The sequence below is a fragment of the Lytechinus pictus genome, chromosome 17, assembly GCF_037042905.1.
Source record: "Lytechinus pictus isolate F3 Inbred chromosome 17, Lp3.0, whole genome shotgun sequence".
NCBI lineage: Eukaryota > Metazoa > Echinodermata > Echinoidea > Temnopleuroida > Toxopneustidae > Lytechinus > Lytechinus pictus.
In genome coordinates, this window is record NC_087261.1 from 9,950,676 (window position 1) to 9,964,599 (window position 13,924).

Genomic DNA, 13,924 nt, shown 5'->3' on the forward strand with positions numbered 1-13,924 from the left:
ATCCTAATCACAAACGATGATTTAAAAAAAAATCACGATGAATCAATAACGCTACTCATTTCCCAAAGCAGCATAAAACATCAAGAGAAAATCATTATTGAAATTGAATCTCCAGTTCTTTAAATTTTCGTAGTAATATTACAAATTTACATTATTGAAATTTTCTCGTGCAGGCAGTGATTATAATCATAAAGGACAGTGTGATTCTCTTTTATGCTCATGTCATACGGCTCATACCTCTCATGTAGCCCTTATTTTCGAGGGAATGTAATTATTATTTATTTATTTGTTTTCTTTATTTTATACTGCAGGGTAAGTCTGTTCAGTTATGCAAAACTGCTTTCCAAAGGAGCCCTGCAGTTTAACAACTAACTCTGCATCAGTAGCAATTCAATGTATGTAACAAAACAATAACAACAACAATAATAATTCTTTGAACAACGTCCCAGGTAATTAAAAAAAATATATAATTCTAATCCCGTCTAAGAGCCCCCGTCAATACCTTTCCGCCTGACCCAAATCATCGTCTATTTTCATTCAACAATAACCATCATCATGATCATGACCACTGTGCCTCGACTTCGAAAAGGCAAATATGAATATTGTTTCCATCAGAAATATTTGAGTAATTTTGTAAGAATTCGTAAAATATTTCACTTTGTCTCTTTCAAAATGGCACTGGCGTTGAGATGAGGTGCTTGTGGGGCTCTTGCCCCCCCCCCCTAAAAAAAATCACGACCAAGAAAAAAAAAGGAAAGGAAAGTAAACTAAAGGAAAGTGAGAAGGGTGAAATATATTTTTTTCTGATTATTATGTCAAAATTTATCACGAAATTTGATTTTTGTTGTAAAGACTGTCAATTTTGTTGCTTGCCCGCTTCGCTCGCTTGCAACTTTTTTATATATACGCGATTCGCCATCTAGCCCCCTCAAAATGTTTGGCTCGTTTCGTTACGCCACTGCAAAATACTGTATAAGCTTAGATGATTTGTTCTTAAATTGCAGGGCCCTGAAAAGTTTTCACTATTCATATAGTATTCATTATCATGTATACGCATACGAAAAGTGAGTTTGTTTCAGAGATTTGCTTTACGGAGTTAACTAAGGACAAAGCCTTGGAGCAATCTATCATTGTTCTAAATATATGTCTCACCTTCATCCAGTGTAAACTCGACACGGGGTTAGCATTTTATGGAAACGTGCATTTTGCGAAAGTACACGTGCAAACACGATGAGAAAAAACACTTAATTTTTGCCGTTATTGTGGCGTTCGAAAATGGCGCCTCTCTGTGTAAGAGGAATATACCGATTATAGCATCAACCTACTATAGTCCATGGTTATAGTGAACAGATGTTGACTTGAATCTGAATATATTTTGTAAGTCGAGACGTTTAGTGTGACGATATATTGTAATAATGAAAAAGTGATGCTGATGATGTTCATCATGATGATCTCAACTGTGATGATGATGAAGTATAGAGAAAATGGTGTGGCTATGGTTGTGTTATAAAGGTGGTGAAAAAGTGGTATAGGCATTTATATGTTATTCGGCGTAGATGAAAGTACACAGTTTATTTTCTTTAAAGGTACAACTATATCGAAATATGCAAGCCGGATCAGTTGGGTGTTTCATAAAGCTGTTCGTAAGATACGAATGACTTTACGCACGACTGGTGATCCTTTCTTGTGCTATGTACGTGATATCCTTATGTAATTGCTTTGTGACCTAGGCTAAGAACATGTTCCAGTCATGCCTAAAGTTGTGCGTACTTTACGAACAGCTTTATGAAATACCCCCCCCCCCCCTGGGGGAGGGATACATGCAAGAGCATAAGCAAAGGAGTGGATTTTTTTCCAGATTTTTTTTAGATCTCGATATAAAAGATCAAGTGCTTGATTTTACCATGAAATTTTTGTATGCAGAAAATGCTGATGCAACGAGAGTTATGCAATAATGGTATCTTGTCATGGAATACTGCATCCATTATTGGTGACTCGATACTCCAATCTTATTTTCCAATATCACTGCATGAAAAAATAAGTCTGGAGACATTACACAGACTTGTCTGACTCCCCCACCACGTTGTTTACATCAACTCCCATATCACAGAATTAGATTTCATTTTAAAGAGGCAGAAATGTTCGCCCGTTGCTTTAACCGAATTTTTAGGTCATTTTGCCTCCGACGAAGATTCTGCTAGGATCGAAAGCTTAGGCCCCTTTTGACTTTCGAATTTTTATCTCTCAGATTTGTTGGCTCATTACGTCTACCATGCTGGTCCTGTGCTCCGATCTCGATCGTTTTTATCGTGTCATTTAATGTTCAACAATAATGATCGTTGCATGGCCCTGGGAATCGGGGATGCTGCTCATGCTTGGGGGTCTGCGTGTATCATTCTCCACACACAGCAAAAACTGCGGTGTTAACCGGTGTACATAGAGGACCACACCAGTTATTTTACACCGGTGTTAAATTGACAGTGTTAGTTTAGCACCTATAGGTGTTATTGCAACACCTTTGGTTGTTACATGTACACTCTTTGGTGTTATATTCAATATCTAGGGTGTAGTTTTAACACCAGAGGGTGTGGTCCTCTATTAACACCCACTGGTGTCAGTTTTAACACCACAGTTTTAACAGTGCAGGCAGCACCCCTTGGTATTCTGGAAGATGTGTGAAACTGGAGAAATGTAACCAAAATTAACTTTATTTTGTGGTGACCCCCCTTTTTTTTTGCTCGTCAAATTTCTCTGGAACAATTTGATCTCCATCATTTTGTTGTGAAACCCCTTTCCCCCCAAATTTCTCGGGACCAATATGATTTTCATTTTGAACCTAAAACCTTTTTCCCCTTGCTTTTCAAATTTACATCAGCGCCCCTAGTCAAAAAATCGTTCCCAGTGCCCTGGATCGTTGATGATTATTCATCCAGTATAGGCTAAAGCAATTACTGGTAAAGGAATTCGATATGATTATAAAATCAAAATGAACAGACCGTCGCGGCGCGTCGGTGACAAAAATGCAAGTTTAGGTGTTCCAAGTTCATAGGTCGCTATTAAAGGAGTATATTCTATAAAAAAATATGATGGATATTGTATCTAAAGAAAAAGAAGAAATTTCAGAGGGTAAAATGCTCAAAATATTGCATCAAAATCTGATTATGAATTATAATATTCACACTGTCATGTGTATAATTATACAGTCTTGGTGTAGTGAAGGTGTCCTGCCCCCTTTTTCTTATTTTATTGTAATTTTATTTTGGAATATCACTATCATAAACAAGTCTTGCAACATTCCACAATTTCGCCTGACTCCTCACCGCGTTTTCCCCATTAATTTCCATATCACTGGATTTTCTTGTTTTTTCAAATAGTACATTCCCGTCGTAACGAAATGAGTTTCACCGATGATTACCTTGCAGATGAATATAGTCAAACCTAATTCTTGGAGGACAAATTTGAATAAAAATCGTTTTTATGCAAAATAATGTGTAGGGTGATGACATTAGCTCATTAATATTCATGAGGATATCAGCATAGTTTCACTGAAATAATGCAATAATTATCGGCCTGTTCAAATTTTCATTATTTTCAGTCAAAGAGAAGACTCGACCTTTGATTCAAGCATTTGTCTCGCCCTACAAAAAATTAACACACTCAAACATTGTATTTTTTTCTCGGGGGGGGGGGGGGGGAGTCTGACACGGTTTTTTTTTTTTTTTTTTTTTTTTTTGGGGGGGGGGTTACAATTTCGTGATTAGAATGAACATATATGTTAAGCCGTAGATCCTATTAGACCAAAATGTATTTTGTGGATTTCTTCTCAAAATTATAAATATAAACACATTGCTACATTAAGATCAAAGGTCTCGAATTTCAAGAAATCCGGCGTCTCATGATGACCATATAAGGATGTAAGGATGGGATAGCGTTAGGATCTTTGCAGTGTGCTATCTGAACATGTTGATGGATTTTTTTTTTTTTTTGGGGGGGTCATAATTCAAATTACATTATTCGTTGATGCCACTGAGTTCAGAATTTTGCATCATGCAGTGACATCTACGATTTTGCCATCCAATAGAATTTTAGGGGGGACCGTCTCCCACCTCAAATTTAGGGGGGGGGCAGGACCCCGTCCCCCCGCTTCCGCTACCTATGGGTCAAGCTGATTTAACGATACTCGGTAGGCTTATATACGTATTGTTCTATATGTTTGTGTTTGTGAAGAAAGGTTTGTTGTAAAATAGCAGAAAAAACTGGTGAAGGTTTGACTTTGAAGAAACTCTATTAAAGATTAAGCAAGTTATTTATGACGTCATAAACGAGCAGCTGCCTCATTATTTTATGTAATATGACATGCATACATTTCAATCTTTTAATGGTTCGCGATGACTTTTTTTTTCAAAGAACGGATGTTAAATGATTTTTATACTGAGGGTTTAGTAAAAAAACATTTTCAATTTTCTGAGAAAATGGCATTTTATTTAACTTTTTACCACTGACGATATATATGTATAAAAGTTGCTCGCATATGACGTCACAAATCAAGTAATTAAAATTCTAATATATTTTTTATTCTTTGATGGATTTTCTCAAATTAACCTTTGGTAATTTTTGTTTATTATTTTTCTACTTTTTTTACAATAATCTTTTTGTCAGTTTGAACTTCCCCTTAATGCAATTCCCCTAAGTACTTGCCCCTGTTATACTCACCGTCTTTCTCTCTCTTATTCACACTTCCCTCTAGCTCTGCCCAACGTGAACGTCTCCTATTATCATGCTCCTTCAGTTGCTGATTGTTTTTCTAAATATACCTACATAACGACCTTAATGTTTTGTGTATGATTATTTTGGTTATGAAATTAAGTTAAGATTTCATACAAGCTTTGCTTTTTTCAGCAAGCCCATATCCGTTTTACTCTAAAATAGAAAAATCGTCTCAGATAGTTTTATTTTTTTATTGTGTTTTTCAAATCTACATTATGTTAAATATGATATTGTGCATGGCTTGTAATGTTTTTGACTTAATGTTATGTTTACAAGCTAGTGAAACGGATCAATATTGAAATGGAAGTGAAATTAAATGGCCCTATATTGCAACTTTGTTATGGTTCTTACATAGGCCCATCTCTTTATAGGCTTAAGTCTTACTCTTATTCATGGCGATCCCAGTACCGTGACCCGTATGAAAATGTGCCGATTTCCGTAACTAGAGTTCACGCAGGATTATCATTTCTGAAAAAATATTTTCCCTCCATTTACAAAATTTTCCAAGTATAATTCCAGCGGGAGTGTAGCGCGAATAAATGAACAGCGCATGGACTGCGAGGGAATACTAGTAGACTTCTTCTCTGCGCGGCTGCAGATATCTTGTGCTATGTATATTGTGTGTCCATGCACAAACGCATGCAGCATGAATGTGCGATTGTAGTTTGCCGGGAAAGGTGAGTGACGAAAACTTTCAAAGAATTTCATTTTTGACCATCAAAAAATTAAAATGTTTCATTACCTTTACTACCATCGTGTGTTGAAATAATTGTTCTTTACTTTTATACCTGTGAAATATTCTTAGAAGGAATATGTTTTATTTTAAACGCCTACTGGGTAAAAGGTTGTGCGGTCTTTTTCTGTTATATTTCTATCATTCGAACTCATTGAATAGCTTAGCACTTGTCAAGTTATATGAATTCATGTAGAATGTTCACTTTTGTACAGAGAATTTGAAATTGAATGATGATGGAATTGTGGAAATGTTCCTTTAGAAACTTGAAACGAATCTTTGTTTTGTTTTATCAAGTACTAAATGCCTTGTCTACTTTTCTTCTTTGATAAAATATTACCAATAAAAGAAATAATAATTTCAGCAAGGCTGTCATTTCATGCGTCGAGCCGGAGTCTATTCAGGGATCATCTTGAAAAATGCATGAGTTCTCTGACTGGCCGAAAATTGTAATTTTCTATATCAGGAATTTCATTTTTCCTCTCATAATCTTTTGATTTTGATTGAGTAGATTGTAATGTACGGAAATTTTGCAATTGCTTTGTGTTTGAGAGTTTTCAATTTTACCAATTTTCAGGTTAATCTCGAGTTTGCAATGCCATCGTGAGTGCATGTGGTCTGCGATGTTTCGTCGCCATTTTCTCTCAGTCAAAGCGAAAACTCGATCTGGCCAAAAAAGTGATTAGTTTGTTCATTTTGCCCCTTGAATATTGGGACTCACACCTATTTACCCCCACCAAACGTAAGAGTAAAATGTTTTCATTCTTTTCATCTATTCAAAAAAATTGCAAATTTTCTTGATGTTGTGATATTTGATGCTTTCTGTGAATTTTAGCGTCGTGTTTTAGTCACTTTGCCTTTCCTGTGCACTCGCTTTGTCATACACAAAGTGTGTTGAGGCTCCATTTGTTTTGTTCTTGGCCGGTAAGGCGTGCATGCAGCGCTCTTCTGTATGTGTTGGGATCTGTACATATTCCTGTAAATTTATGAGGAAACAATTTGCAAATAAATAGATCTAAATATAGTCGCGTGAACTGATAATTGAAGACTGAGTGTGCCATGGTTCTCATATTAAAGTGTTCTGATAATAGTGATAATGTTAAAGGTCAAGTCCACCCCAGTAAATTGTTGATTTGAATCGATAGAGAAAAATCAGACAAACATAATTAATGCTGCAAATTTCATTGAAATCGGATGTAAAATAAGAAAGTTATGACATTTTTAAGTTTCGCTTATTTTTCACAAAACAGTGAAATTCGCAACTCAGCGATATGCAAATGAGAGAGTCGATGATGTCCATCACTCACTATTTCTTTTGTTTTTTATTGTTTAAATACAATGTTTCAATTTTTACAGATTTGACAATAAGGACCAACTTAACTTAACCATAAACTGTTAAAATAATGGTAATTCCACATGTTCATGGAGAAATAAAACTTTGTTTCACTTGACAAGGAGGAGAAAATTAGAATATTTCATATTTCATATAATAAAATATAAAAGAAATAGTGAGTGGGTGACGTCATCAGTCTGCCAATTGCATACCGACCAGGATGTGCATATAACTGTTTTGTGAAATTAAGCGAAACTTTAAAATGTCATAACTTTCTTATTTTACATCCGATTTTGATGAAATTTTCAGTGTTTTGCTTGTTGGATTTTTCTCCTTTTTTCAAATCAACTTTTTTTGGGGTGGACTTGTCCTTTTAAAAGAATATTAATATCTGATTCTGCCCCTCCCCTACATGCAATGAAGGAAACTATTAATTAGTAAAATCTTTGATTTCTGAGCATTATATCAACAATTATAATTTATGATTGATATGTTTGATGAACATGGTGTTCCATGTACATCAGCCCTATTTTTATTGTGCAATTGATTGTAGTTTTTGTACTAGAGTATAGGACAGGGCTGCAAAAGCAAACGATAATTTTTTTTTGTTTTTTGGAATTGGTGAATAGGGGCATGAACAGCCCTATTTATTGTTTCGGCCTACTAACTTTTAATCTCCGGTGTTATCTGTAGTGTACATTGTAGATATGTGATAAAGCATTTCAAGTTTTCAAGATATTTTAAATCAAAGTAAATTTAAGGATAAAATCCATATTTACAAGCTCTTTGGGCCAAATAAAAAAAATAATAATCAGTGTAGACTCTAGAGAATCTATGGCATGCATGATGCATAACAGCCATTATAATTTTTATTTCCTTGCTTTGTTGGAAACGGCTCTTTTTAAAAACTATTTTGCTTTGCTTTTTGAAAATTTCTTGGATTTATGTTTAAAAAATGTTTTTTCCATTTTTTTTTCATGCAGAACATATTGCTGACATTATATCATTAACCCACAGTTAGGTCTAGGAGTCTAGACTCCAATCGAATAGGCCTACAACATCTTGAAGAATTTTCAGTTTGGATAGTGAAGCATAAATTCTTTCTTTGTTAATTTTCATGACAATGCAAATTAGTTTCAAACTTTATTTTAGTCAATATCACAGGCATTTAAAAAAAAATCAATTTTGCACAACATGGACCCTACATTGTAGGCAAATATCCCAATATAAAAAAGAAGTCTTGCACATATTAAAATATCAAATTGTCCTATAAATTACATAAGCTTTAATATAGTGTATCTGGAGTGTTGAGTCGCACGCGCATTTTGTATAGGCCTTAATTGCTGGTACAAGTTGATATACATGTAGTTTCATTTCATATTAAGCATGTTAAAGCTAAATGAACGTAGTTGCAGTAAAACACTGATTTCGTGAGAATTAAAGTCTGTATAACCAAGGTAAAGTACAGTTATATCATCGTGGATCTAGATCTGGTACAGTTACATTAACTGAACTTTGTGAAATCGTAATATCTAGCTAAAAAACGATCACACTGAAGATCGCCAACACAGATAGGCACACATGGGACAGTGTATTATTATTGCTGGAATAAAGACCCGACGGAAGTGACCGAATCCGCGCTTATTTTGCTAATTTCTCAGCAATTACACAATTTCTTCCAGAATCCTTTGGCACATATTTTTTATTCATACAAACAGACACTTTGGTGATCATTTTGTTAAATTCTGTAAAAAGTCATTTTGAGATCGTTCCCACAACTGGAATTTATCTTGAAGCCTAGGCCTGTAGGCCTATATAACCACATAACCACATAAGGTCATTTACATATTAAGCAAGCCTATACATCATGTACATTAAAGATATGCAAACTATATATAGCTACATGTACAATGTAGCATGCAGTTGACTACATGAACTATTACATGTATCTGTCATATTGAGGCCTGGATGCAATAGGGATGAAAAAATGATTGTTTTGCCCTTTTTTATAAAAACTGATACAAATACATAATAACTTATCAAATGAAATGGGGAAAGGACGTCGGATAAAATTTGGAAAATAACCCCTTAAAAAAGTGATATAAAAGGAGAAAAAAATTGAAACCTTTTAATTGGAATAATTGCCCCCTAGTGCCCATCCCCCCCATTGCATCATTTTGGAGGAGGGGTGTGATTGACCTGTGAGATTTTTCTTTATTATTTGTATGATTGTTTGTAAAAGAAAATTGTAATAGTGAGTCTGTTGTTGTGACCTTGTTGAGGGGCTAAAATAAGAAATGTTGAATTCTAATATATTAAAAAAAAATATATATATATAGGGGCCTATATATACTCAGTTGTGTGTGTGTCCGTACATTTTGTTTGTCTGGACAATCAAATTTCAACAGCCATTTGGAAAAATTAACAAGTGAAGTTTTATCAATTTCTAGTCGTTTGCATGTCATAAGGTGGTCCAATTTCGCGAACTGGGTAAAAATGGTCAACAAAATTATTTGTTAATATGTTATAGGTATATATTACCATTCTGTGAATAATGAAAAAGTTTGAAGTCTCAAATACCTTATCTGTCATTGTATGCATATTAATTACACTAATTAACAGTATTTAATTTCAAATTTTTGCCCCCCAAAAAGCCTGTCACTGTTTATATGCTTGGCAAAATGACTACATCATGGATAGGAATGTTTGTTGCAATGATACACAACATTTGTATTTTGTACTAAAAATTAAGATTACAAATTAGATTTTTAACAAAATTTCTCCAGTTTACTTAAATTGATTAGGTTGTAGATCCGGATCAGAGCTGACATATGTATTTCATTCCTCTGCATACTTTCAAAATTGTCAATTTTTTATAACATTTAGTTGTTCCCTGCTTTTAAACTGCCTATAAATATGAGGCTGACAGTCATATTACCTATTATTTTAAAGATGAATGCCAGTTGTGGTAACAATCTCAAAATGACTTTTTACAGAATCCAATATAATGACCACCCAAGTGTCTGTTTGTATGAATAAAAAATATGTGCCAAAGGATTCTGGAAGAAATTGTGTAATTGCTGAGAAATAAGCAAAATAAGTGCGGATTCGGGCACTTCCGTCGGGTCTTTATTTCAGCAATAATAATATACACTGTCCCACGTGTGCCATCTGTGTTGGCGATCTTCAGTGTGATCGTTTTTCAGCTTAGTCTTGGATTTTATGATTTCACAAAGTTCAGTTCATGTAACTGTACCAAATCTAGATCCACGATGATATAGTAATACTTAACCTTGGTTTTACAGACTTTCTCATGAATTCAGTGTTTTACTGCAACTACTTTCATTTAGCTTTAAGTTGTTAATTAGTTTGATTAACATTTTATCATTCTCCTCATCTACCGGCTCTGCCACCCCTGTTACTTCAAACTTTAATAATGTGCTACCGTTTTTGTTCCTGATATTGTATTGATCTTTTATAGTAATATATTTAGCCTATAATTCCAGCTTCAAAATGAGATCTTACTCAATAAATTTGGTTAAGATTATGTGATGTAGCAACAATTTATCAATAGCACCACGTGGAAAATTGGTCATTTGCCACCCTTTTTGCATACCCAACTTATGAAATGCGACCACTCAGGCAATATCATAGAGAACAAAATGAAAGATGATTACCACTATTCAATTCATACATTTAGTGTAATCCAAAGACAAAAAAAGAAGGCTTCAAAATGTTAAAGTATCCGGACACCTGACCCCCAGGTTACTACATGCATGTATTAATAACTACAATTAATGTTACAAATATATGTTTTTTGTTTTTGTTTCCTGTATTAGGTATGTACAATTTTCTCCAGTAAAGTTAGACATTGATGACTGCCTGTCAGATTGTGCATTATGAAAACGGATTCAGTACCCGATGTTGTGGGGGAGCCCCCTATCAAAAGAGCTAAAACTCTTGATACAGATGGTAAGGAAAGTGAAGAGCAGAAGGACACAACTCCAAATGGGATGGAACAAGGAAATTCACCAGGTAGGTTTTTCTTCATTGTGTTTCACTATGCTGGCATCGCGGGGGGGGGGGGGGGGGGAGAGGGGGTAGGCATCTTGGCGCTGTGAAAGGTGCAGGTCAGATTCGCACCAAAACAGCCCTAGTAGATCGTATATTAATTTCAATTCAATTTTCAATTTTATTAACCATTAAAAAGATATCAAAAAATTTACAAAAATAACATGATACAAACAAACTAATACAAAATATAATGGGTTACAAATTACTTAATGGTCAGGACCCCTAAGAAGCAAAACTGCTTATAGCCGGGGCCCTACAAATATCATAACCGGTTAAAAAAAATAGGTTATAAAATAAACACACACACCCACACATCATCACACAATGCAAAAACACAGAAGATAGAATAGAAGATAAGACAAGATAAAAAAAAAGATAAAATACAATTACAATTACAGGGGGGATTGGAGTTGTTTAAATTATTTGAACAAATATGACTATTAGGCTCAGTACAAAATGAAGTGAAATCGATCGAGAAGAAAAAGGAGTCCTTGTTGAGAAAAACCTTACTATTTTCTCTTGCACCCACCAAAAAAAATTTATTACAAATTTATAATGATCAATTATTTTTTTGCATGGTAGATTCATAAATAAATGAAAATCTAAGGCCTCCTTTCTGAAGTCCAGTTCGATTTAGACCACATGCGGTCTACATGAAGGCCTAGATGTACATGTATGTCAGTGGCAAGATTATAAGACAAAATTGACAAGAATTTGTTTATATTATTTGTTTCTTGTATTTCTCAAGTTCTTTCTCCATGCCCTAATTGTAAAGAAAATTATTTAAAGTGATATTATCCTCACGCAGTTGTGAATGATTGGAGTACCAAATAATCCAATAGATTTAACCTATTCTTGTAGAGCCCTGCATACGTCACAATTGTCTATCCATAGCTGACCTACAAAATTAGATATGCATATTTATATTAATGTACATATTATTATTATGATTATTGACAAAAATGTTGCAATGTCGATGAAAGACAGATTGTTCTTGTAAATGTTCTCTTTGATTATCTTCCATGAAACCAGATATTCCAGAAAGTGGGACCGCTCCACTGAAGGAGGAGGAACAGGCCTCTGCAGACGTTGTGCCAAAAGAAACAGAGCTAGACTCCAGTCCATCCAGTACTGTGAACACTGGCACCGAAAGCGCTGCTCCATCATCAAGTGCCCAGGCATCAGACACTGTGCAGGAAATGAACTCAGAGGGCGCTGTGGTGAAAGAAGGAGCAGATGAGGAAGAGATGGAGATAGATCCTGGTGCTGGTGGAGATGGAGGGATTGGTTTGGGAGCAGGGATGGAGGATCTGCTGGAATGGAAGGATGGGATCGCGACCCTTCCTGGAAGTTCTATGAAAGTGAGTCATGGAAAGCTAAAGATGAATTGAAATTTCATTACTTGATTTATTTGAAAAGTTGATATAAAATACAGGTAAATCAACGAAACATCGATCATATTTTTTCAGTTGGTGATTAAAAACCTTGAATCACTTAAAATTTCAAGAGATTTGGTAATGTACTAATGATGATGATAATGATAGACAGTATATAGCGCATATCACATTATGAATTATAACGTCTCTATGCGCTTCCAAAGGACTAGGATATTATTTCCCCAGCTGTTTCACAAAGATTCAATTTTAAAACTTTTAAAACCCAATATTTTGTTGAATTAATTGGGGCGTTACCTGTGAAGGCTTTTGTCTTCTTTTTTTTCATTTACAATTGTAATACCTACTTCATATAGCATATGATGGTCTAGAAAATAGTGAAGATTTCAATCCCCTTTTACTTTGTAAAGCAAATTATTTTGTTACAATTTAGCAAATTGTACCTGAAGAATAATGTGACAATATACAGTAGGCCCATGTCTAAAAATTATTTTCTACATTTTCTTTGATAAATTAACATTTTCTTTGATAAATTAACCCTTCCCTTAGTTTCGCAAAAATGAATTTGGTGCTCTTGACCTGATCATGGATGACCTAGACTTGGACCTAGGAATTCCCGGTCCAGCTGGAGATGCAGACCAGCCGAAGGATGATGTAAAGATAGATCCTGATGTCTCGGTAGACCAAGAACCCATGGACCAGTCTGACCAACCGACAGAGGACCAATGTAACAAGGACCAACCCTCAGAGGACCAAACCTTAGATAGTTTGGAAACAACTGCTAATGAGACTGGAAGCCAGCCAGTTAGTAGGGCCACAACACCTAGCCCTGGACCACCCGGATCTGGAAACAGTCCAGGCTATGCTGGAAGAGGGAGTAAGTCCAATTTCACCATGTACCGTTTCACCATTTTTACACTTGGCACTATAGTTAGGGCTAGGACTTGGTTTTGAATCCTGGGGCCCATTTCATAAAGGACTTACAACTGTTGTCACAACTTTGCCATTATGGCAACTAGCTACCATGATAACAAGGCTCAGCAGGCATTCATATAGTTCCCATACTGGCAAAGTTAATGTAGTTGTAAGTTTTCATTAAACGGGGCCCCAGGTGACCAGATAATGAGATCTTGGGGTCTTGCACATAGAATTAAAAGAAAATCTAAAATGTAATTTTCAAAGAGCAGATATGATCCTATTTGGAAAAAAAATATTCTGTAACACAGGAGTAATATTTCAGATTTTCATGCCTCCATCTACTGTAGGTGAATGCCAGAGGCATAATGTTTTGGGGTCGTTTGTTCGTCCATCCATCCCATTTCATTCCTATGATAAATAAAGAACAATTGAATGGATTAAGTTCAATATTTGGTCATACCTTTAGGAAAGGAAAGAGTTGCATTTGAAAGAAAGTCAAAATACCAAGTCCCGATTGCAGGCTGATGATTGGTTGAAAATCAATGATTTTTAGAGTTTCATTTGAATTCAACCGTTACCTTCCATGTACGGGCCCTAGATCAGGTTCTGAGGCCACAGGATCACAGATCATTATGAGCAGTTGAGAATCCATCAAGTCTGTCTTAAATTTTCTTCTTTCTCACTTTCTTTTTTCTATTTTTCCCA

General features: G+C 35.1%; 1 protein-coding gene across 2 annotated transcripts in view; it reads left to right on the forward strand.

Annotated features, from left to right (window-relative positions):
* Positions 1–5,371: 5,371 nt before the first annotated feature.
* LOC129280343 (lethal(3)malignant brain tumor-like protein 4) overlaps positions 5,372–13,924 on the forward strand; it is a 28,337-nt gene continuing 19,784 nt past the window's right edge. The window contains exons 1-4 of one of the 2 annotated variants that reach the window (XM_054916375.2): positions 5,372–5,444; positions 10,673–10,868; positions 11,940–12,268; positions 12,851–13,178. In XM_054916375.2, coding sequence (XP_054772350.2) covers positions 10,733–10,868; positions 11,940–12,268; positions 12,851–13,178 — 793 coding nt within the window. In that variant the 5' untranslated portion in view covers positions 5,372–5,444; positions 10,673–10,732. Of the gene's footprint in view, positions 5,445–6,122; positions 6,243–10,672; positions 10,869–11,939; positions 12,269–12,850; positions 13,179–13,924 lie in introns of those variants that run through there. The other variant, XM_064112169.1, reaches the window with a different exon arrangement.